Source organism: Eurytemora carolleeae, unplaced genomic scaffold (genome assembly GCF_000591075.1).
Source record: "Eurytemora carolleeae unplaced genomic scaffold, Eaff_2.0 scaffold220, whole genome shotgun sequence".
Lineage (NCBI taxonomy): Eukaryota > Metazoa > Arthropoda > Copepoda > Calanoida > Temoridae > Eurytemora > Eurytemora carolleeae.
The window spans coordinates 128,557-156,370 of record NW_019396829.1 but is presented as its reverse complement, the minus strand read 5'-3'; the positions used below and the strand labels follow the sequence as shown (position 1 = coordinate 156,370).

Here is a 27,814-nt window from a genome sequence, read left to right as displayed (position 1 = left end):
CTACGAATTAGAGATATCGATGTAGCGTAGTTGTCCCATTTTCTTGAGACATCCTGGTTTCTCGGCGGGGTTTGTTGGTTCAGGAGGTGTTACAGTTCTCTCAGACTGAATCAGGAAAAAAAAGATCATCAGTTTATTTTATTTTGAGAGAAAATTCCGGGTAAGAAGGAAGATTCAGATTTTAAACCAAAGTCCTCTTAATTTAAAGATCAATTTCTAAACGATATCAATAAAAATCTATTAATTTAGACAATTTATTTATAGGGACTCGATTTTACTGGGAGTTTTTATTTCTTCAGTTTTTAGTTAACTTTACGACAAAAATGACGTTTAGTTTTTTGATTGCAGTAGTAAAGTAATAGTAAAGAAATATCAAATTACAAAATAAAGGATAAGAAGAAAATCTTTAAACTTAGACAACTGACATTGTATACTTAAAGTTTGAATTTTGTTAGACTTTTATTTCAATTGAGTGTACGTTAGTTACGGTTCAATAGGGTTTCAACCTTAACAATCCAAAATGATCCATGTGCACGCTCCTGCTCTCTGTATATAAAAGGTTAGAAATTCATTGATAATGAAGGAAATCTGCCAGTCCTCGAGGGGACTTATGGAAATATATTCTTTTACCGTTATTTTCTGCTGAGTGGTGAAGCTATGGGATCCGCCGGATCCTCTGAGGTTCGCTGCTCATTCATCTTCCAGGTTTCAGTTTAACAAGGTAAAGAGAGAACCATGAAGAAGGGAAAAAATCAAGGATGTCGGCATTAGAGTTCTAATTCTGGGATTTCGAGTATCATTGGAATTCAAAACTTGAGTTTAAACATTGAACTATTTAAGTAAGATCTTAAATTTTAGACTAATTTAATTTCTTGGAAGTTTTATATCTGAAGTATCTAATTATAAAATAAAAGATAAGAAAGTCTTTAAACTTTGACAACTGACATTGTATACTTTAAGTCGTAATTTTAATAGAATTTTATTAAATAGCATGTACATTAGTTCCGGTTCAATAGGGTTTCAACCTTTATAATCCAAAATGATCCGTGTGCACGCCCCTGCTCTCTGTATAAAAAAGGATTAAAAATTCATTGATAATGAAGGAAATCTGCCAGTCGTCTCGGGAGCTTATGGAAATATATTTTTTACCGTTATTTTCTGCTGAGAGGTGCAGCTATGGGATCCGCCAGATCCTCTGAGGTTGGCCGCTCGTTTCTCTCCCGGGTTTCAGTTTAACTAGGTAAAGAGAAAGCCATGAAGAAAGGAAGAAAGAAATCTTCTATTTCCCTTTGATATTTGATAAGGCCCTCGGGATTTAAAGTTAAATATGTTGATAAAGTTCTAATTCCGGAATTTTGAATATCTTTGAAATTCAAGGCTTAAGTTAAAACATTTAATTGAGTAAGATCTTCAGTTTTAGACTAATTTAATATCTTGTACGTTTTATATTCGAACTATCAAGTTAAAGAATAAATGATAAAAAAGACTTAAAACTTATACAACTGACATTGTATACTTTAAGTTGTATTTTTATTAGAATTTTATTAAATAGCATGTACATTAGTTTTGGTACAATAGGGTTTCAACCTTTACAATCCAAAATGATCCGTGTGCACACCCCTGCTCTCTGTATTAAAAAGATTAAAAAATTCATTGATGAAATGAAATTCTGCCAGTCTTCTCGGGGACTTACGGGAATATATTTTTTACCGTTATTTTCTGCTGAGTGGTGAAGCTATGGGATCCGCCGGAACCTCTGAGGTTCGCTGCTCATTCATCTACCAGGTTTCAGTTTAACTAGGTAAAGAGAGAACCATGAAGAAAGGAAAAAAGAAATCTTCCATTTCCCTTTGAAATCAAGGCAGTCGGGGTTATAAAATTCTTTTTTTTTTGCAATTTAAGCCGTATGTTAAGGCGCTCAAACGAAGTATTTAATTTACATATCACTGATATTACATAACTTCAAGTTTTAATTTCAGAAACGTGATATTTAAATTACATATACTTGATATTACATAACTTCAAGTTTTTAATTTCAGAGACGTGATATTCCAGATTAAAATTTTAACAATGAGAGATTAATTAAATTAGATTTTTGCAGTGAAAGAAATTTTTAAATTTGATTTTCGAATTTCATTGATGGAGTAGAGATTCTTGGAGTATTAATTAGACGTAGCTAAGTAAAAATAGTGAAAAACTTTAAATTCAATTTTAATTAAGAAGATAGTAGAGATTCTTGCAATACTATCAGAGAGTACTTAATTTAGAGCCTTTTAGTCTATTCATGTACTACTTTCTTGACTTCAGTATAGAAAAAATGTATATAAAGCCCCCTGACATAGAACAAGGTTGGCACATATTCCCACGGCATCCTGTTCATCCTATTTAATCTTTTTTACCGTTATTATCTGCGTTGTGTCTTGCAAATCTGAAGATCTGCCGAAATATAGATCCGCGTGTCAGCAATCGAGCGATTCCCTGTCTCATACAGCTACAGCGATCAGGGTCAGATGGTTTCACGTCTAACTATATTACAAAAATTGAGATTTAACAATATATATGTGAAAGTTTAAAAATGTTGTAAGACCGGAAAGTATGATAGTATTTTTAATAAAGAAACAGTTCTTTTTTTGTTTAGTTACATTTTATTTTTTTTTCCTTCTTAAAAAAATAGAAACGCCCATTAGTGTTATGAGGAATATTCGCAACTGGATTTTATAGAAGCATAAAAACTGCGTCGTTAAGAGTTGTCGGACATATGTCGGACATTTTATTTTTGGAAGGAATCAACATGAATAAAAAGTTAACTTGGTTAGACTTCCCATATTTACTAGGATAAAAAGTCTTGTAGAAACCGAGGTTCCATTTAAAACGCAGGTATGAATGACGCATATGTGTATATGTATTAACCATTACAATTTTTACAAAATGAAAGAAAGTTAAAATTCTTTTTTCTTTCCCAAAATAGACTGTATTGTGTGAGGTCTGTTCTTACCGTTTTCCTCAAGCCATTTAGCCACAATTCACTCCTCATGTTTGAGAAAGTTGAAATATTAAGGCAATAGGAATAAATTGAAAAATAGGAGAGTTCTAGGAGCTTTAATACTGACAGATATTAGCATAAGTCAGCAAAAATAGGAAATATTTTAATTTTATGAATATCACTGACAAATATTGAGATAAGTCAGCAAAAATAGGAAATATTTTTGTTTTTAGGAGTTTAAAAAGGAAACAACCCTGATAGTTATTCGCATGAGTCAGTATTGAATGGAGTAAGTGCTGAAAAATGTAGGCATAAGTCAGCAAAAATAGGAAATATTTTTATTTTAAGGATTTTATAGGTAATAAATTAAATTGATTGATTGAAAGGAAAGTATTGGGATTGTGAAAAAGTGCTGGTTTAAAGGAAAAGGATAGGAATAGGAATAATATTGGAATCTAGGATAGGAATAGGGTGAGTTAGGGGATTTAGGATAAGGAGTTGGTAGATGGATGAGGTGTAGACGAAGAGACAAAAAACTGCAAGATCAACCGGGGCTTTGCTGGAAAGGTGGGGGTACCCATGAGAGGGGGGGGGGGTGAAACTGTGCAGGGTTTAAATTTTGTGTTGTGCACATTCAGATAAATTAGCGTTTTGCTTGCCTCTGATATGACATGGGCGGCTGCGGGCGTTTTGCGGCCCCTGAGGGCTTCAGGTCCTCAAACCCACAGGACTCTCTGTGAGCCTCAACCCATTGGGAGAAACTGATGTCGCATGGGATGGAGGGGCCCAGGGTTGGTTTAGGTCAGTCCATTACCGGCCTGAAGAAGTGCACGCACTTCTGGACCATTGAATAGACCACTTGGACTCCCTTATCAGTCAGGTGTACACGGTCATCCTTTAACATCTTCCCTCTCGAGACCCAGTCATCTTATCAAAAGTTAACTTGAGTTCCTCAAGACTAGAGGCTGCTCCTAGCTAGGAGTACGAGGTAGAATCGTCTGCTCCGGTACAGTTGCATGACGGGAACACATCCATTAGCTTGGACCGTTTCTCAGTCAGCTCTACTTGGGCTTCATTAGAAAAATAGGAGAGATTGTCCTCAAATACCTGGGCTGCAGTAGATTTCACAAAGCTTGTAATATCCACCCTGCCATTATCAAAATTCTTGCACTTTACCCCTCTCTTTGCAACCATTTCTCCAGTTTTCTTCTTGTTTGCCATCTTGCTCTTTGGAATGATTAGATTTTGCCTGATGAAATGTTCACTGGACAATGAAGATCATTTATCAGTCCAAACTATTTTCTAAGCAGACCCAGCAACAACTTCATCTTGAGCACTTTACAGACATCTTCATGTGAAAAGAAGCACTTCTGCTTCTTTTGAATACAACCAACTTCAACATCTCAAGATGATCTAAAAATTATAATCAAATTGAAGAAATTAGTTCATAGCTTTGAGTGAAAGGTAGAACCAAGTGCTTAACTAGTATCTGTTAACTTCTGTGACAACCAGCCCATAGTGCTGATGGCTTTTATAAAATATGACCTTTAATCAGCAATTTAAATACAGGAGCCTGGTTTTTTTGCTGATTAAGTGAGGTTTGCCATTGATAAATTAATGATACCATACTATGGGCGTCAAATGCTACCAAACTATTCAAACATGGCAAACCTGTTCGCTGTGGATACAAAGTTAGGGTGCTGTGCACCTCTGGTGGAGCTGGGTTAACTTTTGAACCCTATTGTGGAGCAGCAACTTGAATCCAAATTTAGGACAGGGTTTGAATGTGGTCTTAGATTTGGTTAGTAAATTGAAAATTTCTAAAAGAAGTGAACTGTTTTTTGATAATCAGTTCTCCACCTTTCCTCTACATGAACATTTATCAGAAATGAAGATTGGTGGATTTGGAACTGAACAACAGGAAACCTACTTAGATTTTCTTTAAAAAAATCAGTTATCTGCATGTTCTGGATTCAAGGAACAAAGACATGATCTAAACAGCCAATGGATTGTCACCCTAGAAACCAGAGGTCGTCGATCTCCTAAGGACATCGATAATTACCAGTGGGACGTCCGGCGACTTCATATTTTAGGTGTTGAGGACGTTTAACGCAAAGATTCTTACGTCCTCACAACCTAATTTTCTAAGTCAAAATGACGTCACTTTGGACGTCCAAATGAACAAACTTTTGACTTCCAAATGACCAAACTTTTGAAGTCCAAATGACCAAAGTTTTGACGTCCAAATGACCAAACTAGTCACTTATATATCCTATTTAATAACCACTGAACAGAGCCTAATTTATTCTATTTTTACTGCTACCCTTTAACCCTACCCCCCTGGTATTACATTCACAACATAACTGTCCTTCTGTTGTTGCTACCCCGACCCCACTCGGCAATGCCACTGCCCCCCCCCCACTTGTATAACACCATGACCACCTTACCCCCCTCCTGAGGTTCATAATGCACTTTATAATCCAAATACAATTCATTCATCAATTCATACTTACACACTAATCTATACCTGCTAAATATGCTGTAGAAAAGAACTTCTATTCGTCACAAAATTCACAATGTACTGACATTGATTTTTCGGATAACATTAATTAAATTCGTAAAATCAAAGTTTTCAAAAATGTTATTTTTCCAAATATTTGGATATTATATCTCACAGATCAATTCTTTGGAAAAAAATTATATTATTTGAAAATTTGAAAGTTATGACCAGTTTGGTAATCTAACCATGCAAGACCCAATCTGACTTAAGGGTCAAGTTATGAACAGTTAGGACCTAAGTGGATTGGTCAGGTTAAGACCAGTATGAGACCAGTTTGGTAATCTGACGTAACCTGACCTAACCTGACCTAACGCAACCTAAGGGGACTGGTCATATTGCAACCAGTTTGGTAATCTGACCTAACCCGACCTATCTCGACCTAATGGGACTGTCTCGCAACGTCGCTGGTTTCTAGGGAAGCTCTGAGAGCATAAATGAGAAAACTACTAGAAGAAACTGCAAAATGTGAAGTCTGAAAGGAAAGGCTAAAATGATAGCTGTTCATCCTTGTTCAAAATGGGAAGTGCCTTTGCATGTAGCATCCTTTTATGATAGAATTATTCAAATTATTGGTGTGACCTTTTTAATTTTAAAATTCAAAAGTTTTCTTTCATTAGACAATAATAGTTTTTATATAAATTTGAAATTTTTTCAGTTATCAATTTATGCATTGCTCTAAATTTCTCTTTTTACTGGAAACAATAGTTTATTGCAAGCTTATTGTAATATTTAAAGAGTTTTTTTCATGGGTTATTAAGTTTCATAATAATCTTATTTCACTATTTGGAGTATCAAATTGGAACCAGAGCATAGAAGATTCAACATATTTTATTTATCTATTCTTAATGAGTATTTCTTATTTTTTTATCCAATTTAAAGGAAAAATGACATTTTTTATACATAGCCATTGCCCAGTTTAGTAGCTCAATAACGCCAACTGGTATCACAAAATACAAAATTGGTGCACAATTAAACCAATGGATAGTCCTAGGCAAAGTTCACACTGTAATGATAATAAGAATCAATGAATTTTATCATAATTTATTTTTTAAAATAAACTATTTCCATAAATTATTCTTCCTATTGTAGAGATGTTCCAAACCAAAAACTAAAAACATTTCTTAACCCTTTTGCTGCTGGGGGATAGGGAGATCCCCATGCATACTATAAATATATATATATATATATATATATATTTATGACAAGTAACTGATTAAATTTTTTCTTAATGTAATAATGTAATGTAATAAATATAGTTTTTAGATCTGTAGCTTTGGTCACAAAAAAGTTTTAACATAGACCAGACTTTTTACTGCTCTGAAGATGAACCCTACCCAATCATTGGGTCCCAATGTGGTATCTTACTATTCCTCAGAAGTAAAGAAAATTCAATGTGATAATGTCAAAAGTGAGAGTTCTACTGCAAACAATCTAGAGGGGGGGGGGCATCAGATTTGAATTAAATAATAAAAAGCCACCCTAACAGAAATAAGGTTATTAAAATGTTTAGTTCCTAAAGTAGCAGTTGTCAGACCAACTCCAAAAATTATAAATGGAATTGTCATATGCTGAAGGTTCAGTGTTTCCTTAAGAAAAAATTTAAAGAAACTTTCTCTGGGTGTGGAATGATTTTATTTCTTTAACATTTGATGATGAATTATCCTCAAAACTTAATTACCACATTGTGTTCTTCTGGAATCATTTCTATCAACATGGTCAGCATCTCATCAGAAACCCTTGATAGTAATATGAAAAGTTTAGGTCCTTTGATAAGAAAATCTCAAATAACTCTTAACCTTAAAAAGGCAGAAAGACACAGTTTAATCCATATTTTAAACATACATACCTGCCTTGATATTTTCTCCTGATGTATCTAACATTGTTAGCATGGTCAAAAGGACCAAGCCAAGGATCTTTCAATGTAGCCCTTTCATCTGCTACTGTGAATCCAGCCTAAAGTAAAGTGTTAGTTTCTGAAAAAAAAAAATTTTCTCAAGAACTCATCCATTGTTGCCAACCATGATTGAAAAAGCCAGGGTAATGAGTAGAGGTTTTAGTCAAAAAATCTTGTGCACTTTTTGGATTTATGCTTGATCCACTCTTTTTCTTAATCTCAAGATTAAATAATACTTGTTCTCCTCTTGATATTGATCTCCAGTTTAATTAACCTATCGGGATTATTGATATCCCATTCTAAATTATGTAAATTAAAATTTAATTTTTAACAGTTTACCATTCCAAATTTAGACCTTGTTTTATTACTCTTTTGATGACCATGACTAAACTCTTTTTAGTATTATTATGACATGGTGGGTTGGTAAGTGTGTTAGACCAGTTTTTGTACAATCACTAAAGTTAAACACAAATTCTACCCACCAGAAAGTGGATTAGTTTCCACATTGGTTAAACTTTACACCTCATACAACATATCAAGATTCCTGGATATGAACCCCTTTTGCAAGGTTCCTCAAGGAGACCCTTATTAGCCTGGATCACGGATGTACACCCCGATGAGCAAGATTCCTGGAAGTTAAGCGATGTTTCTAGAAGAGAACCTGTATTTGCATAGTTCCTGCAAGCAAATCTTAAAAGCATGTTCCTGGATGTGAACCCCAATTAGCAAAATTCCTAGAAGAGAACCCCTGTTAGGGTAGATCCTGGATTTTAACCCCGATTAGCATGGAATTGGAGAATGAACCCCTAGAAGCTGGTTCCAGGAAGAGATCCCCTTAAGCATACATCCTGGATGTGAAACCCTATCAGCATGGTTCCTAGATTGAACCCCAATCAGCTTGGTTCCTTGGATGCTCCTCACTTTAGGCTGTAAACTGGGCTTTTATATATAACTCCTGAATGCCACAGTTTACCTTTGTTGTCAGACAAAATATATATTTAAACCTACTTTAACCCTATCCCTGCTGGGGTACTTGAAAACCAGGATACGCTGGGGGGGGGGTCAAGTTGACCCCCCCCCCCTCTAAATCCCATGTTTTATGTCCAAATATGACAAATGATACATCATTAGAAAGCTCTTGTGCTCTACTTTTAGAATCTGCAAAAAAATACACATATCAACATTTTAAAGCTCATTAAAAAGATGATCAAAGGGAGGCAGAATACAAAATTTGTTCACAATTGAATGTTTGGAGATTAGTAAGATTAGTAGTCTAAATTTCCTAAATTCCAAAATTTTACTACATGTTATAGATTTGTATCACACTTAGGAAAAAGAGCATATGTCAGTATGAATAGGGTTAACTGACACATTATGCATACCATTAAACTTTGATTAATATTTATACTTTATACAACCTGATAACAGATTAAAACATGAAGGTCAAAGACCTCATTCCAAACGAAATTTCTTCCCAATATCATTGCTTTGTATTTAGCAGGTGTTAGTTCTTCCTTAAAATAAAGATTCCATTTAAATTTATAATGTCAATATGGAATTTGTGAGACAAAAAAGTTTTTTTAAGAAGAGTTATATTTTTAATTAATTTGTGTTTAATAATGTTGAATTGGATTCTGAGAATATCAGGATAAAAGTTAATATTTTTCATTTAATACCTTCTAAATAGCAAAAGTAAATAAATTGCTTTACACTTCATGGTAAAAATTATTATGAAAATTACCTGTCTGCTGAAATGAAACAGTATAGACTTGTTCATCCTCAACCAAATTTGTTCTAACATTACCTTTTTAACATTCTAACATTACCACTTGTTCAACTATTTCAATTTATAACTATTTGCTCTAATAATCACCTGGTAGTTGGAACTCAAGAGAACAACATTTTTTTCCTGTAGAGCAACTTGAATACCTTCCTCCTTATCATAAGAAATTCAAAATGCTTCATTTTTAAGTTTTTTTTTCAATCGACAAAAGTACCATAGTGTTGAAAATGATGACATTTTTATTAAGTTTATGTTGATCTGGATGTCTTTGAAAGTATGGCGTTATATAATTACTGTACTGTATTACCAAAACCTAAATAGTTGTCAAAAGTTATCAAAGAAAATAGAGGAAGCAACAATACAAACCAAATTTTTCTCAACTATTTGAGCAGAGGTATCAGCAAAGGTTTCCATGACTGGTGATAAAAGAATTGCTCTAAAACAAGATGAATTTTGTATTGTAGTTTAATATTAAGGTTAGAGTAGAGAACTGTTATTTTAAAAACAGCTAAAAATAGTTTTCAAGGACTAGAGATGGGACTGTTTAACTTTTTTTTCCTTTTGTTTATTCACAGTTAATGAACAACCCGTTTGAGTGTTTTTTTTATCAATCGTTAAAAAAAAGATTTTGTTCTTCAAATTATTGTTTACTTTCCATCTATTTTGATTTGTTTTCTCATTGAATGATTGTTCAGTAAAATGGTTGGTTCATTAAAATCATTTGTGACTTTCCATCAATTACAAAACAATATAATCCTTTAGGGACAGTTTGTTCCTTTCAAAAGCCATGCCAATCTTTAACTATGGTTTCCATTGGTATTCCAGGTTTCAGTTTATGTAAGGAAATGATCCAGAAATTTTCCAATGGGGGAAGGAATTTTCCACGGAGCCAAGATTTGAACCCTAGCGACCCTTATCTAGAGAGCTCGGATAACGGTGCTTTCAACGGCAGAGAAAGCAAACTGAACGTCCATTTTGTTTCCCGGAAAAAGGTTAGTCTTGATGAAGGATCGGAGGAGAAGGGTCGTTAAAATCTCCAGTAGCTCCAGGAGGAGAATTATCTTCATCTATGATTCCAGGATTAACTTCGGTTGATCCTCAGTTTGTATTTCAATAATAATGTAAAATAAATGGCTGTACAAAGTTAGTGCTTTAATCGATTCAACCTGGCTTGTTATATTGAGTTTCTCTTTGTAAAGTTTCCTTTATTGAGTCCTTCATACGTGAGTTTCTCACCAAGTTTTTAAGGTGACAGTCTAAAATTTTCGAGTACGCCTTTAAAAAGTCCATTTAGCCAGATTGTTTCGATTACGGGCAAAGCCGCTTTTGTATATCGGTTCACCACTAACTGGTAAACAAAGACGACTAAAGAATATTCTGTCAGAAAACCATACGCGGTATTGGGATTTATATAATTTAATTGTTTTTATTTTTCCAGAAAGTGACTTTCACAATTTCCCGTTCATTGTGCTTGTTCTAAGTGACCAAAGAAGGTAAAAACAACAAAGCAAAATGACAATTAATTACACTCCCATTCTGACAATTAGATAAACATGCAGTATGACTCTGACAGGCCAGTGTAAGGGGTTATTTTCCAGTGTTAGAAGAGACAAATTTGACAGCGCGAAAATTGTTTATGTTTACAATGTATAATTTTTTTCATTGTTTAGAATGAGTTCATTGGATCTTGACCCCGGGCATAATGGAGGCAGAAGTGAAGCTGTGGTTCACATGTTGGCTCACGGAAAAGCAAGCAGACGTGAATCCTGTAGATGTGATCGCAGAAGAACCGATCAAACTGGAGGCAGCTCTGACCTCGGAGGATGTCCAGATCTCTGAGAAGTTCAGAAAAACGGTCTTGTCTCAATTCCAGGCTGAAGCTCAAATATCCGAAGCTCAACTGAATCAAGCATTGCAGTTGAAAACGGCGGTGGATCATGTAGACCGGACAGTTCTTGAACAAGAAGATTGGGTAGATTTTCCATTCAGAGAAATTGTTGGAGAGGAAGTGAAACTGATCTCCAAGGTTAACAGTACACTGACGCAGAATGATTTTTCTACACAGTCCATGAAATCCTAGAGGACAAAATTTACAGGAATCATTGATTCCTCTTTCGTCACGGGACGGTTAGCAAGACTAGCTATAGTATGGAATTCATGTTCAGATTCTACAAAGAACAGGATCCTCTCCATGGGTATTGGGGAGAGGGCCAATGCAGAAGACTTAACTTTTAAAGATTTGCTAAGGATCATTTGTATCCTCTATGGTTCCCCGTCGCATTCCGAAATTGCGCTACAGAGTATCTACAGCGGAGTGCCACAGTCTCAGAATGAGTCCATTCCAGTCTACCTGGAACAGATCAGATGCCTGGGTGAAGATGGTTTCAGGCTGGCCGTCCGTTGGACGTTAAATAATTTCCTGAAGATAGTTCAGACTGTGATCTCAGGGCTCAGGTCTAAACCTCTATCGCAGTTAGTGGCTGGATACATGATATCCATTCCGTTCCAATTTCATGTGTTCCAGGAAACAGTTTTACAGTTCCATACGAGGATTCCGAGTCAACATGCAGTTGTAAACTCAAATCAAGTAAATGTCCTCAACAATAAGAGGCCAGTGCGTTGCTTCAGACACGAGGGGGGACACTACCTTAAAGAGTGCCCCATCCTCATGTGCAGGAAGTGCAGTGGACAACATGATTTCAAGGATTGTACCCTGCCCAAGGAAAAACTGGTGTGCACGAAATGTAGCATCTGCGGTCACACTACGAAAGCTCATTGTGGACCGGTCACAAAGAAAGTGTCCACGAACATTCTGCAGCCAGCAGAGGGGTCCAGCAGTGTGTTTAAATGCAGTCCTGGAGATGCAGCTACCTCCTTTTTAGACGGAACGGTCAATATCATTCAGACAGGTGGCAATAGTTTTGTTTATTGTCCCAGAATTCTTATAGATACTGGGGCGCTTGTGCCATCAGGCATTGCAATTTCTGATGTTTTTTTTTTTACAAATCATCTCGGGGTGACCTAAGTAGACTTAAACCATCGCATTTAAAGTGGGCTAACGGGGCGACTGACAATGCGAAGATGACAACGTTAGGTGAAGTTTGTATACAGGTAAGGTTCAGTAAGACTAATATAACATTTAAGGGACAAGCAGTTGTGTAAGAAAATTTATCTCTGCCTATTATATTAGGGGTAAATTTTCTTAAACACAACAGTTTTAGCCTGTTTCTTACCCCCCAGTTAGCACAGCTTGTGTATAACCCCTCCCTTTAAACCCAAGATTTAATTGCAAATGTGGTTGTAAACAAGTTAACCCCCCCCCCCCTCTCGCTCCAGATCAAGGTATAAACTAAACGGACAACAAGTGGGGAAATTTCTCGTCCTAGAAATAAACCCCCTCCCAGCCCCTATTCTTCAGGATATCGTGACGGAAAAGATGGAGCTCCAATTCTGTTGATCAGATCTTCAGAATGTGTCTGGATTCCAGCAAAACAGCACATGGAATCAGAGTCGCTGTGCCAGTGAACCCTGCAGCAATCATCAGTATCCAACCTGTGGACCATGGAAGCCTGGATGGAGCGGTTTTGGGCATCTACAGACACAAAAACCTACAGAAGGATAAGTATCTAAATATTTTATACTGTAACTTGTCAGAGAATTGCATTGTTTTAATGCCAGGGGAAGTTATATCGCATGGGTCAATGTGTTAGGTCGAAAAAACACCTAAAGATGTAGTTATTAACGCAGTCAAACCTGGATTTAAAAGTAAAACGGTCACGGACAAATTGTGGGCTGATTTAAATCTAGAAAACAATGACATTCAAAAACAAGTTCCAGAAATCAGTAAAAATTTGTATACAATGTTGAATGATTAACAGGATGTTTTTACCAATGACACTTGTCATGTGGGCAAAACATCCTGGGAAACATTCAAAATTGAACTCTTGCCTGATGTGAGACCGGTCAACCAAAGAGTGAGACCACTGGCCCTCCCCCCCCCCTCCGAGAAAAATTGAAAAAACAATTAGCAGATTGGCTTCATGATGAAGATTGAACCTTCTAAGTCTCCCTGGTCATTACCTTTGATATCGGTCACGAAGAAATCGGGCAAGATACGTTGGTGTGTGGATTTTAGTGCGGTCAATAAGGTCACGGTGACCGATTCCTACCCTACCCCACATATCAGTGATATTTTAGAATCCCTTGGTTCTTCAAAAAATGTTCTACATTGGATGCAAGTAATGCCTACAATGCAATCCCTGTAGAAGAAAAGTCGCGCCCTTTAACTGCATTTGCCACTGCCTTTGACCTTTGGCAATTTGCTGAATGCCCTTAGGTCTTAGAAATGCAGGGGCTGCTTAATGTCGTTTAGTTCAGGGCCTCGTTGATATGCTGGGGCAGGAGGGAGTCCTAGCTTATCTGGATGATTTATTGTTACACACCAGCAACCCTGAATCTCATCTTAAATTGCTTAAATTAGTTTTTCAGGCTCATAGAGAGAGTGGGATAAAACTCAACGCTGAAAAAACACATTTGTTTAGGCAGGAGGTTGAGTACTTGGGGCATTTAATCTGGGAGAAGGGGAATACACTTTTGCCGTCTTATGTAAATAAAATTACGGAGTGGCCCCTGCCTACCACGGGAAAAGAGCTTGCAGCATTTTTGGGTTTTTTTGGTTATTATATGGATTTTTTACCTGGCTTTGCCACAATTACTGCAAATCTAAATGAGGTTAAAAACAAACCGGTTCTAACTTGGTCTAAATCAATGACAGAAAATTTTAACACTCTTAAACAAATGTTCGTAGCAGCACCGTGCAGAGCCCCCCCAGATTTTGCTCCGGGGGCTATCGTTCATCTTAACCATTGATTTTAGTATGAATGCAGTTGGAGCTGTACTGTCACAGGAACAGAAAGGAGCTGAAAGATTTTTAGGTGTAAAGGGTCGAAAGTGTAGGCCCCCCACATAACCAACCGACGTCGACTTGACGTCAGGGCAACGTCGTCTTTGGTTGGGCCGACGTTGGGGCAACGTCGATCTGAAGTCGATTTAAAGTTGTTTAGACGTCGCCTTGACGCAAAACGAACAGTTTTCGACCTTGTAGCGACGTCACCTTGACGTCTCAGCGACCTCTTTTTTACCAACCAAACCTATACTGGCGTCGTCCCCCCATCTATAACCGACCTGCTACGACCTTCCACGACCAACTGTCAACCTACTACAACTTCCTCTCTACCTACTACAGCTTTCTTTTGACCTAATACAATTTCCTTTGGACACAACTTTCTTTCAACCATTTAATAAAAGTACTAACCATATACCCATCAATCAATTGCAACTATAAACAAACCTTCAGTTAAAAAAAATGTTGTTGCTTTGAAATATTTTATATTAAAATAACTTAAATTGATTAGAAACAAACATAATTCAAACACAAATTAAAACTCGATATAAATTATTTTTCACTTGGTTTCTTTTGTTAAAGAATCTTGCTTCTATGAGTCTATTGAGATTTAATATCTTTTGAAGATTTCTTTTCTAATCACTGCACACATTCATCGATTCAGCCTGCTTATAAAAAGTCTCTTCAATAGGTGTTAACTTTGGTACTTAAGAAGAATTAGCAAATTTCTCATAGATTTTAGCTTGAGAGCGTAAGACCTCTAGATCAGTGTGAACACTGAACAACAGTATTATTCATAGACGGCAATGTTATCTGAACTTCATTCTGTATTCTGACTCCAAATTTCCCAGTTCTATCTGAAATTAAAAATCGATGAAAAAATAAAAAAGAAAAGGAAAGAAAAGACGTATGAAAGAAAAGAAAGAAAAATATTTGGAAGAGGAAAGAAGAACTGAACCACTTAACTTTTTCGAAAAAATTTTGAAAACATTGTTTTATTAAATAACAAACAATTTTATTGAACAAAGTATTTTACTGAACAAGCAATTTTAATGAAAGCGCGACGTTCAGTTTAACAACTAACACAATAAATTGTGAAAACAAATTGATTTAATTTTTATGGATTGATTTAGAAGATTAACAAAATGGCTTGTTCATGAATGATGAACGAACAATATTACAAGTTGAACAACCCCATCTCTATCTATAACTGATATATTCATCAAAAAAGACTTTTAAAGGGACTGTACAAGTAAATTCAAGTGACCATTTATCTGATCAATAATGTGGAATATTGTTATTTTCAAGTTAAAAGTTGAATTCACACAATTTCCCAGTACTGAAATCTGCAAGTCACTTTAAGAGAGAAACCACAATTGAAAATAATCAATTTTCAAAGAGGATTTAATTAAAAGAGTTGCTTGAAATTACGCCTACATTCCCTTTAAATAAATAAAAAAATATTTCAAGCCAAGTTTATTTTGAAATTCACGAAAAGAAGCAAATGCATTCCACCATTTAAAATTTTTAAATTAAAGAAATTTTCCAAGAAATTTAGCAATTTAAGAAAATCTTTGCAGTATGAAGTTTTCCAAGAAATTAGTCCACCATTTTAATTAAAAGAAAATAACGTTCGCTATTTTTAATATTTCTAGATATAAATCTGCCATATTTTAATTGAAAAATGTCAGCTGACCTGGAAAGGTATTAGAGGAATCTCTCGATCTCCGGCCTTGGTGACCTTCAGCTAGTCCTCCTCAGACAACTCATGATCCACACACAGGATAGCGATCATGTCCTGGAGACTTGTAGTCCTGAAGAATATTCTCAACTTCTTGAGCAACTCCGTAGTGTTTCGTGTCCATGCATACATTCGGGTAGATTCCTCTCTCGGAACATCTGAACAATAATTATTTTAAAATCAAAATTTAAACGTGTTTTCCAGGTTGTTTTTCTTCTCTTACAATTAGTAAAGTTTAGACACTTGCAGATAGGGATGTTAACGTTTTCATTTTTTTGAAATTGATCGTTTCGTTATGAAAACGACGACGAAAAATCAAAAATAAAATTATAAAAATTTGTCGTTTAGTTAACGATTGTTAACAACGAACCTTTGTTAACGATCGTTAATGACAACCCTTCGTTAACGATCGTTTACGACGACCCCTTCGTTAACAATCGTTAACGAAGAGAGGAAACCTACCTGAAGGGCATCTGTACTTATCATTGCAGAGTAGTTTTTAAGAAAATATCAAGAAGTTTAAACTTCCCTAATGCTCTTTTTAATAAACCTCAAATTTGAAATAATAGTTTAAAATGTCATTCTGGTCCCGACCTCATATAACCTAAATTTACTTAAGAACCTTGCAAAATGATGCGACCTAAAATGACCTAACCTGACCAAAAATGACCTAATAAATTAAGGTCGTTTAAGGTCGGCTAAGGTCATCCAACCTAACTCGACCTAAAATGACCTTAATCAACATCGCCAAAGGTCGTTTAAGGTGGGTTAAGGTCATCCGACCTAGCTCGACCTAATTCAGACCTAAACCAACCTAGATTTAAGGTCGGTTTAGGTCGGTGGTTTGCGGGGCCTATGAGCGCAATTATAATAGTAGTAATGGAGAAATGTTGGCTCTCACATATGGTTTGTCTAAATATTCTCATATTTTAAGGTTGAATGAGTTTGTAGTCATCACCGACAGCAACACAGTCCTGCATTGGTCTACAATGAAAGATCCTGGTGGGACCGTACGTAGATGGATGGACTACATTCAACAATTCAACTTCACGGTAACACACCGTGCAGGTAAGTATAACACAAATGCAGATCTCATCAGTAGAGCAAAACACATGGATGAACCCTAACCCTCGTGCATTGACTCCACAACACAAGGTAAGGAAGAGCTGTACCCTCTACCCTGGACTAAGGTAAGTAATATTCCAGAATATATACCCCCCCTGAGCAAGGGTAGAAAGACAGCAAATCTTCAGGTTAGTAATATTCCGGAATATATACCCCCCCTGAGCAGGAGCGGAAAGACTGCAAATATTCAGGTAAATAATATTTCGGAATACATACCCCCCTACTGCACAGGTAAAATATGTACACAAATAGAGCTCCCTTGGCATTTATCAGGTAATAACGGCATGGAAGGTATGGTACTGGCCGGGTTGGCGTTATGATACCAGTCAGTTTGTCACAATGTAAATTTAAAAAATGCATTACCCTTCGAGGACCCTGCGCGAAACGTCAATGACGTCTTGTGCATGGACTTCGTGGGTCCACTTACAATTTCGTCAATTAAAAACAAGTACCTACTTACAATGATGGACTGTTTTAGTTGTTTCTGTGCAGTGGTCCCTATTCCTGATAAGTCGGCAAAAACAGTCTCCCCAGCAATTCTAACCCACTGGATAGCACTCTACAGGACACCAATAAAAATCAGGACTGACATAGGACTAGAGTTTAAAAATTCCACAATTGTTTCAATGATGAGTAGTTTAAATGTAAAAATTAAAGTGGGTACCCCATATTCTCATCAATCAAACCCTGTAGAAAGATTTCACAGGACATTGTGGGCACTTTTATAAGCAAAAAAAGTCAATGGGTCCCTAGACTGGGAAAAGTTCCTGCCCACTTTAGTTTTGGCTTATAATGCTACTCAACATTATTCTACATTATGCAGTCCCGCGCGCTTATTTCTAGGAAAGGAGACAAACCTGCCTCACCTATTCTTGCTGCCTAAATTCAGAGATGATACCNAGTCAGAGATGATACCCCCCAGCCCCACACCTTAGAGGAGGAATTGGACCAAATTATCCACTTGATGAGAAAACAAGATGCAGTGAGGATAAGACGCCAGTTTAGGGCGTATACAAGACCAATTGATGACTTCAAAGTCAACGACCAGGTATATGCTGCAGTACTTCCCCCTGTCTGAAACTTAAGAAAGCTTCACATCTCCTGGAGTGGACCGTTACAGATCACAGAAATTATCAACCAAGCCATGGTTAGAATCAGGGAGTTAAATGTGCACAAACCTCGCATATATGACACTCATGTATCGAAGCTGAGATTGGCCAAGAAGATGGGAGAACGAGATCCAAATCCAATCTTTATTCTGCCAAGATTACCAAAAGAAGATATGTTACAACTGGCTGACGAATTATCTGAAATTAATTTGCTTTGCAAGGTAAATGATGACTTAGTTGATGAGTTCTACAAAGACATCAACCACAGGAGCCAACACCAAGATGATGATTCATCAACTGGACAAATTAGAAGTGTCACAGGAGAGAAAAGTGTCAGCAACAAAACAGAGCCAATCAGAAACAACACTCGGAGTAACAACAGCAACAGCAGCAACAGAAGCAACACTCTGAGCAACAGCAACAACAGTACTGAGAGGAGAAGCCAATCCTCAGAAGAAGACCTCCAAGAAGAAGAATCTGAGGACGATCACGATTTATATTAATCATTTGGAGACTCAGATCAGTCTGTCAATCAATCAACAAAGCACCTGAGCAACAGATGGAACACAGCGAAGAAGAAGATCTTACACAAATACTACAGGATGAGGATGAAACAATTACTGAGGATCAGTTGACCTCCGCAGCCTCAGAAGAAGAAGCTCAGGGAATTGAACCTGAGAAACAGAAAGAAACAAGACCAGAATTAAGGATTACAGAAGATACAGCTCCATTGACGGCAACAGGATCATCAGGATCAGGAAGAATAACAAAGCCAGTGGAGAAATATGACCCCTCCCCGAGACCAAGAACATCAAGAGCAGGACAGGTCCAGTTGTACCCAAGTCATTAAGACGATGAGGCTCTTCAATAGTGAAATCAATCAAGTCTGCACTCAATGAAGCCTGGGAGAGCTCTCCTCAAAGAATGGGACCATCAACCAGGAGAAGGAGCAGGTCGGGGGAGACCAGAGCAGCTTCGTTGGAGAAGCTAAACTAGAGAGGGAGTATCAAAATTAATAAGTCACTTTGTGTTGACAGAAGGACAAGATATTCAGTAGAAAATAGGTCAGCTAGTAGACAAGAAAGTAGGAATGAAGGAGAAAGTAGTAGTTGGACAGACAGTGAAGACGACATTGACAAAAGAAAAGAGGGTGGGATTCATGTCATTGGGAAAAGAAAGGTTTTAATTGCAAAAGTAGAAAAAACAGTAGTGATTCAGCCCAGGCAAGGAAAATGGATACCAGTTAGCGTTGATAATTTAAATAGAAAAAATAACAATGAGTTTTTAATTCCAGTGTTATTAAATACAATCATTGAACGAAACCTAGTGGTATCCAAATTCTCACCCCCAGGCAGGTGCACTACGTTCTCCATTCATGTACATGATAAACAATAACGATATCTTTATGCAGGTCAGAAAGGGCGAGACGTTGGCCAGGCTGGTGAGCCTAGAGACTCGAGGCGGAGACGAGGCGGAGAATGGGCCAGAACAGACAAGAGAGCAGGAAATGCAACACTCCCTCTAATGTTCTTTGGTCTAGTGGCAGCATTGGTGGTACCCACAAAGGGTGAGGAGAATTTCGGAGTAGTCGGATATGACTGCTCAGAACCCACCAATATATGGGTAAATGATGCAGGAGCACTTTGTCAACACGACCAAGAAGTACAAGGACAACCAGAAGTAGTGAAAATTCTACAAATAGTGAACACTGAAAAACTAGCTGGATTTAAGTGTAGAGTGAAGTCCCACAAAAAATTGTATTATTGTGGCATGTTTAGTTACTCTAAGCCCATCATGTCGGCTGAAACGGAAGAAACTTTAGTGATAAGTACCCAAGACTGCAGATCCATGGCAAATACAAAAGTATTTTGACTACACAAACCAGGAAATCCGAGAGTTTAGTAGTGCCTGGACAATCTTTCATCATGGAGTTTGAGGTGGGTTTTCAAACTGCCTCAAACTCCGCCGTCTGTGCCAGGGGATGGATGTACTGCTGGACGGATCTATACAGTCAGGGATCGTAATGCATACAGAATACGAAATAACAATAGAGGAAGAACTGTTCACCAAGAACCATGATCACGTGATAGCAAGATCGTAACCCACATGGTCCAGGGCTGGGTTGTGTTGGAGCTCTTCATACCTATTCCTGGAATCCACCCAAGAGTAACTGCCTGTTTAGAGAAGTAAGAGAACTGACAGGGGTGTTTTCTACCCAGTCTTTTGCGGTGGAGCAGTCTCAGATTTATTACAAACTCAAGGGAGTTCAAAATCTACCTAATGAATGTGGAAACCACAAAGTTCAGATCACCAATGTACAAGACATTTATCTATTAAGAACAGTAGAAAACACAGAGGTCAAACTTCATCCAATTAGTCCTGAAGAGCTAAGCAATGCTGCCGAGTTGAGATCACTGGCCTTGTTTCTACGGTACATGATGGAAATCGGAGAAGGACGACGAAATGAGCTGGGAATCCAAATGTCCTGTGAAGCCAATGTCAAGGAACCCTCAGAAGCTCTGCCTCATCATTTAGGGGGAGTGGTATTTGTTTTTAAACGAGGGGAAATCGTCTACCAGTATTCCTGTTCTCAAGTAACAGTCAAGTTAATGGAAAAGGAACATTGTTACCTCAATATCCTGATCCATCAAGAGAAGGAGTACAGGTTCATCTCTATTGCCAATAGAATGCTGGTCACCTCATCATCTCAGGAACCCTGCGTGCCACATTCCTCGAAAGCAATACAGGGAATAAAAAATTGGATTAAGATAAGTCCCAAGCTCAGGTCCATTCCTCCACCATGGTCAGAGACGAAGGAGACTGCCCAAACTCATCATGAAGATGAGTTGGGCCTGTACACCCAGGCGGAGGAACGGGATTTTGACCATGTCGCCGGATTGGCTTATAATACAGCCCAGGTTCAACAGCGAATCGTCCATGCAGTCTGCAAGAATGATGAGAGCTGTGACCTAAATCCATTACCAGGAAGTCCATCATACTCTTTGACAAAACTAGAACAAGAGGCTGAAGATTTCATAATGTTGGGCAGATGGAACTTTTTTCTCAAGAAAGTATGGGAACCAGTGTGGTATGCAATCCAAGTGTATGCAACCATAGGAGGATGTATTACAACAACACAGTGGGCGTTCCGGGTCTTAGGAGTCATGGAAAAGGGACTGGGTACATGCTGCAAGTCTCCAGTGGTGGATAACAAGTTCAGCGACGCCATGCTCTTAGAGCTTATGGGGGACTCACACCATGCTTCCTCCGCCTCAGCAAGGAAAGGCGGAGTTCGTTTTAACCTAAGGAAAGGTTCTGACGGAGAGGTAGAGTTGGGAATCCCTACCTAACTCATGACAAACAATTCTTTCATCATACTCCATGCTGTTAGAATCAAGGGTGGATGAAAACCCATCCAAAGATGTATATAAGTTGGAGACTGTATCCTAGTTCATTCAGCCCAAGCCAAGTCTTATCATCAGTTGAGGACTGGAAACGAATTACAATAATTTAACCCGTTACTTTGCATCTGTTACCAACGGGGGAAGGAATTTTCCACGGAGCCGAGATTTGAACCCTAGTGACCCTTACCTAGAGAGCACGGATAACAGTGCTTTCGTCGGCAGAGAAAGCAAATTGAACGTCCATTTTGTGCCCCGGAAAAGGGTTAGTCTTGATGAAGGATCGGAGGAGAAGGGTCAATAAAATCTCCAGTAGCTCCAGGAGGAGAATTATCTTCATCTATGATTCCAGAATTAACTTCGGTTGATCCTCAGTGTGTATTTTAATAATAATGTAAAATAAATTTCTGTACAAAGTTAGTGCTTTAATCGATTCAACCTGGCTTGTTATATTGAGTTTCTCTTTGTAAAGTTTCCTTTATTGAGTCCTTTATACGTGAGTTTCTCACCAAGTTTATATTACGGGGCAATACAGAAATTTCCAGGATGTTCTGAAACATTGTTTCAGAATAAGGTACCAGAATTACATTTAAGCCTTTAAAACTTATGGAAAAACAAAACCAGTAACTAAAACTAACAACATATGCTTTTACTCATTTGTCAAAGTTACTAGTGTAAATTGTGATAAGGGAGGGGGGGGAGGTAAGGCTAGCATTAGCAGTAGCATGCATGGAAGGGGGGGGGGCAATAATACATTTGGCCTCCGGAGCTCATACCCCCCAACCTTCCACCCTGAAATGTAACAGTAAAGGGCGAAACTACAGTGTAATAGTCTAGAATACTGATGAACTAAAGTTGTAGACCAGCAATGGCTGACTTTAAAACTTTGTAAATGATATGAATTTAGTTATAATAAAAATTTTCTTTAAGTTGTACTTTAAATTCAACCAAATTTTTTCCAGTTCATGAAAAGTAATTCAGAAATTTTTCTGCTCTATGTTACGTAAGCTGGAAAATGTTTAGGTTACAAAATGGAAACTGGAAATTTTACAGATAATGTTACATAGACGGGAAAAATGTTGGGGTTAAAAAATGGAATCTTGAAATTATACAGTTTACCTTTTGTAAACCTTAAAAACTGCCTGGTTAGGAAATGGAAACTGGAAATTTGATGGTTTCCATTCAGTTAATGGGATATATTTTTGGATCAAATCACATAAACCGTAAACATTTCCGGTTTCCATTTGATCCAAAATTATCCCAAAACTCCACTTTGAGTAACAAATTTCTGAATCATTCCATTTCTTGAATGGAAATTTTGATCCAGAATAATGAAAACCCTATCTCTACCTCTTAGCCTAATTTCACCTCACCTATGGTTTCTACTTCTGATCAACAAGAGTCAAAATATTTGAGAAATTGTGAATCTATAACATGATTATTTCATGACTTTCACATTTTTTTGTTTTATGAGTTGATATCAACATATTTAAAAAGTAGAGATGCAACTAGGGTTACCAGGAAAGAAGGAAAATCGTTATGCAAAAAAATTTGTCATGAAAATTTTCTTATTTTTCACATTTTGTTTGCTCTTGAAAAATGCAAAAAATTTAGCTTTTTTTTGCAAAATTTTGCTTTAATCTCATATATGAAAAATGCAAAATTTTTGCGAAATAAGAAATGCAAAAATTTCTTGAAAAAAATGCAAATATTTTGCGAAAAAATATGCGAAAAAAATAATGCACAAATTTGGAAAATAAATACAAACTAAATGCAATATAAACACAAAAATTTTAGCGGAATTTTTTCTTTTTGTGAAACTTCCTTTTGTTTTCCCATTTTTCACTTCATTTCTTCTCAAGAAAAAATGTAAAATTTTGTGAAAAAGCTAAGGGTTTTGTTTGCTGAAAACCCTAGACGCAACTAAAACTAACAAAATAAAATTTGTTACCTGAGATTACTAGAAAATGCAAAAGTTAGTAATGCCGATGCCAGAGCCCATACTATCAGCAAAATACTTCCAGATATAACTGAAAAAATTTTCTTAATAAAAGTATTAATGGCAAATGATGGGCAATTTCCCCCCCCCCCCGTCCCCTTTTTATAACATTACTCATTCCCCCTCCACCTTCATAACATTACTCAGCAGTCAGCCCCCCTCCCCTGGTTAAGTGATATCTTGGGGGGTTTCAGACCCCAAAGGGTTCTGAGCCCCATCCCCCCTGAAAAAATTTTTCCCCTTTGTACAAAATCCTGTATACGCCCCTGTTATCTTCTAGTTTTCATAGAATTTATACTAAGTATTATATTTACCGTTCAGAAATTATTCATTTTCTCCCGCACATTCACATAAATCATGTTTCCTTCCCATCCCGTCCCTCAATTCCCATCCCTCCCTTCCCATCCACCTTCATAACATTACTCAGCAGTCAGCCCCCCTCCCCTGGTTAAGTGAAATCTTGGGGGGTTTCAGACCCCAAAGGGTTCTGAGCTCATCCCCCTGAAAAAAAAGTTTTAAGTCCCCTCTGTACAAAATCCTGTATACACCCCTGTTATCTTCCAGAACTAGTGTTCATAAAATTTATACTAAGTATTATATTTACTGTTCAGAAATTACTCATTTTATCCCGTACATTCACATAATTCATGTTTCCTTCCCATCCCGACCCTCCCTTCCCATCATCCCTTCCTTCCCACCCCATCCTACCCTTCCCATCTCATCCCATCCCTCTCTTTTCATTCTATCCCTCCCTTCCAATTCCAGCCCTGCCTTCCTATCCATCCCTTCACATCCCTCCCATCCCTCCCTTCCCATTTCAGCCCTCCCTTACTATCATGAATCCATTCCATTTCTATCTCCCTTCTCATTCTTCCCTTTCCATCCGCTCCTTCCCATCCCTCCCTTCCTATCCAATCCATCCCTCCCATACCATCCCACCCACCCTACCTTCTTATCCCGCATTATCAATGAAAATATTAAGATCAATGCAGTTTATATTATTCTGATACTTGGGGAAGGCGTCTATTTTGCCCTACTGTTATGTTCCCACATGTGCAAAGCGGTCGATAACGACCGCTCAAAAAAGCTTCCAAAATTATAATAAAGCAATAAGATTAACCATTAAAATGTGAATTATATAAAAAGTAATTACTTTAGACATATTTTTTAAAACAAAAATCACGAAAATGTTAACTTTGTAAAAAAGTGAAGAGGGTCTCACATTTTTGTCTAATTATTGCGTATTCTCTCATTACCTATCAAGATCAACAATGAATAAAAACAAAAACAAGCAAAAACATGCTTGAACTTGGTTTCTGGGTTCCCAAGTTACGCAAAACTTTAAAGAAACAAATTAATTTGTAAACCGATAAGGGGTTAAAGGGTGAATAGAGTGAGTGGTCCATATCGACTGCTTCGTACGTAGATGGTTAATAAGAAAGTGGGTAGGGGTTTGGGTTGATGGTTTAATACCTTTTTTTTGCCCGAAAGTGAACCAGTCTGGCATTCCTTCAGCATTTAATAAGGAGAAGGGCATCATAACCATTATTACATTGTCCGGCTTAGATATTAGACATGATTATTTTGTCCTCATACAGAGTTAATAAAAAAAAAAAATTCTATTTTCCCCCAGTTCCACTTGTAAATAAACACAAAATTCTAAGGTATCTGGCAACTTGATTCTTTATTCCTTATTTCTTTTTAATTACAAAATCTTTGTAACTTAATGTCTTAGATCTTAGATATTTGACATTTTAAACCTGTAATTACCTGTTCAAAGTTTAGATATTTCAAAACATTTGATACAACCAGAATAGTAATGCTAGCAAATACTAAGCTAAACAATTATTTATTGATTTTCATATATTACAATTTCATCATATTAACCATAAAGTTTAATGTAAATTAATTATGAATTGTTTAAAGACCAGACAAAAATTACAATTTACAAAATAAATTTGTTTATTTTTAACTATTCAGCATATTAGGATTATATTAGATAAAACTGTTAACCTTATACATGGTAATACAAAACTAGGCTGTGTGAATGAAATAATTGAACAATTGAATAAAATAATTAAACAATTGAATAATACATAACTATATTTACAAGAATGATAACACAGTTACTAATGGTTAGGATTTAAATGAGTAGAGATGAGAGGTAACACTTCAGGGAATCATCTGCAAATCCGAACGGAGTTTAGTTCTGACCATCTCATATGACTTGGTCGTAATAACTGATCATCCATCCTATGGCTCAAGATAGTGGACACAATAGTTTAGATCACCTCAGGTAGCTCTTTAGTTCTCTGCTGTGTAGGCATACTGGTGGGTCAGCTATGAAGGATTCTTATCACAAATCCTCAATGGTCTGCAGGGCTTGGGTACTAGTTAACCCTAGCTCTGCATGTACCATTACATTTGTTATCATACCGGTTAAACATAAATATTTAATGTTAGATATTTTCAACCCAGCTATCTATACTGTGTGGCAGAATTCTGGCCTGGGTTACAGCATGAATTACATTAAATGACGAAGGAATCTGTATTATGTTATCATCTGCATACTCTCCTTTTAACAGCAGATTAATTGCCGATCCACTCCAGCACAACATCTAAAAAAATCAAATTAATGGCCTAAATCTTAGTTCATTGAGATAAAGTGTTTACCCACTGAAGGTTTGATTAAAATTTGTGTCCTTGATCCTTGAGGATCATCACTCTATCCTTTGGTTTGGCTGAAGGTTTTTTTTATTTAGGAAAATATGTTCCCTCTGTTGTAGGCTACATTATTTACTTTGTTCTTTTTGATCTCAGAGGATCATAATTATGGCCTGATCTCTGACCATTAATTTTCCGGGATCATGAATGACTTACCATGATCATATCTGAGTGAATTCCTCTACTTTCGAAACTCTCTCCTCTAAATTCAGGTCTTCCAGAAAACTACCAGCCCATAAACTTGATGGGGGTGAAGGGGTTCCGGTCCTGGACTCCATCACAATTGATTGTCTCCATCCTGTCTCCACATTGGTCCTTGCTACTGCAGCAGCAGCAGTCAAACCCAATCAGAATATCCACAACAAACTCATAATACTTCAGAACAGCAACACAACCTATCATGGTTTCCAGTTCAAGCTACAAAGTTTTTCTATAATGAAATGGAGGTTGATCACCTAGTTCAAGATGGTCATAATCTAAAACAGCAATTACTTCTAAATGTGAACTGAAGTTAATCATTTTTGATGATATGTTCAACTCTGATTCATTAGCTGAACTCTAAAATCTGTGTTTAGTGGAAGGTAGACATATGAATTTATCTATGGTATTCATTTCTCAGAAAATGTTTGTTAACAATGAAGACTTTAGACAGATTTCACAAAATTGTGATTATTATGTAGTCTTCAAAAATCCAAGGAATGCTCAGGAGATTAGAAATTTAGCATCACAGATGACTCCTGGCAAAATGGAATTGATTTCTTACTATACCGAAGCTACATCTCAACCATACTACTTCAACTTTCCAAGACTTTCTCATTATTTGCTAAATTAAGAGTTGAGATTGGGGAGTGTGGTACATGTCACTACTTCAAAAATGATTTATTTTTTTAGGATTTATTAATTACATTACGAAACAGTACATTATTCATATATTATGAGTGCTGTATATTATTTACATATTCATTCACTGTACTAAAAGCTATGAGTCCCCCATTTTCCATCTGCCTGCTTCTTCATGTTAATCTTGTCATTGTAGGCACTCAGACCCATTTCTTTATATTTACAGAATACATATGATGTGATTCACATACTATTTTTGGTATCGTCAAACTTTCACAAGTGTTGGGAGATTGTAGTGCCTGAAGGTAACTCTTACGTTTGAGTTGTTTTTCTTTCACACACCTAGAGATTCTTAGAATCAGGTTGCAAATATATAACATTTATAGAATAAAATTTTTTTTACGAAACAGGGTAAGTATGATGAAATAGTTGGAAAGTAAGCTGAAAAGTCACCCCTCATTCATATTGATTACACATATTGATTTATTTTTTCAACTGACTTTACATTTTTTATTTACATTTAGATGGGAAAGAAAACTTTAGTAGGAACAGCTGTACATCTACAAATCCGCATGGCCATAAAAATTCATTTGTCACTGAATATCAAATTACACACTTTGCTTAGAATTTTGCTTTAGAATTGAGACTACCCATTTTCACACTTTTTTATCAATGCCTTTACCATTTCAAACCTATAGTCTATTTTTTTAATGATTTTCCGCCTAAAAGTTAAAAAGAACTAGTATAGAATA

General features: G+C 36.7%; 1 protein-coding gene and 1 long non-coding RNA gene across 2 annotated transcripts; both read right to left on the bottom strand.

Moving 5' to 3' along the window:
* Positions 1 to 27,272, bottom strand: LOC111709146 (uncharacterized). The gene is made up of 13 exons (XM_023482755.1): positions 27,228 to 27,272; positions 26,452 to 26,639; positions 25,269 to 25,335; positions 24,972 to 25,059; positions 23,451 to 23,529; positions 9,587 to 9,656; positions 9,311 to 9,373; positions 9,179 to 9,241; positions 8,856 to 8,951; positions 7,390 to 7,496; positions 7,222 to 7,279; positions 7,022 to 7,129; positions 1 to 105 (listed from the first exon to the last, which is right to left on the bottom strand). The coding sequence occupies exons 1-13, from the start codon at positions 27,270 to 27,272 to the stop codon at positions 1 to 3; spliced, it is 1,137 nt and encodes a 378-aa protein (XP_023338523.1).
* Positions 14,592 to 16,181, bottom strand: LOC111709160 (uncharacterized). Its single transcript, XR_002766796.1, has 2 exons — positions 15,820 to 16,181; positions 14,592 to 14,980 (listed from the first exon to the last, which is right to left on the bottom strand). It is a non-coding gene; the product is annotated as an uncharacterized LOC111709160 (long non-coding RNA).
* Positions 27,273 to 27,814: the final 542 nt, after the last annotated feature.

What these genes read in the sequence shown, in the direction of transcription:
- LOC111709146 (XM_023482755.1), bottom strand. Translation starts at nt 27,272, where the DNA reads ATGGGTCTGAGTGCCTACAATGACAAGATTAACATGAAGAAGCAG. An exon ending in TCTTGAGTTCCAACTACCAG is followed by an intron (nt 9,242 to 9,310) that starts GTGATTATTAGA and finishes AATGTTAAAAAG; the next exon opens with GTAATGTTAGAACAAATTTG. An exon ending in AGGAGAAAATATCAAGGCAG is followed by an intron (nt 7,280 to 7,389) that starts GTATGTATGTTT and finishes ATTACTATCAAG; the next exon opens with GGTTTCTGATGAGATGCTGA.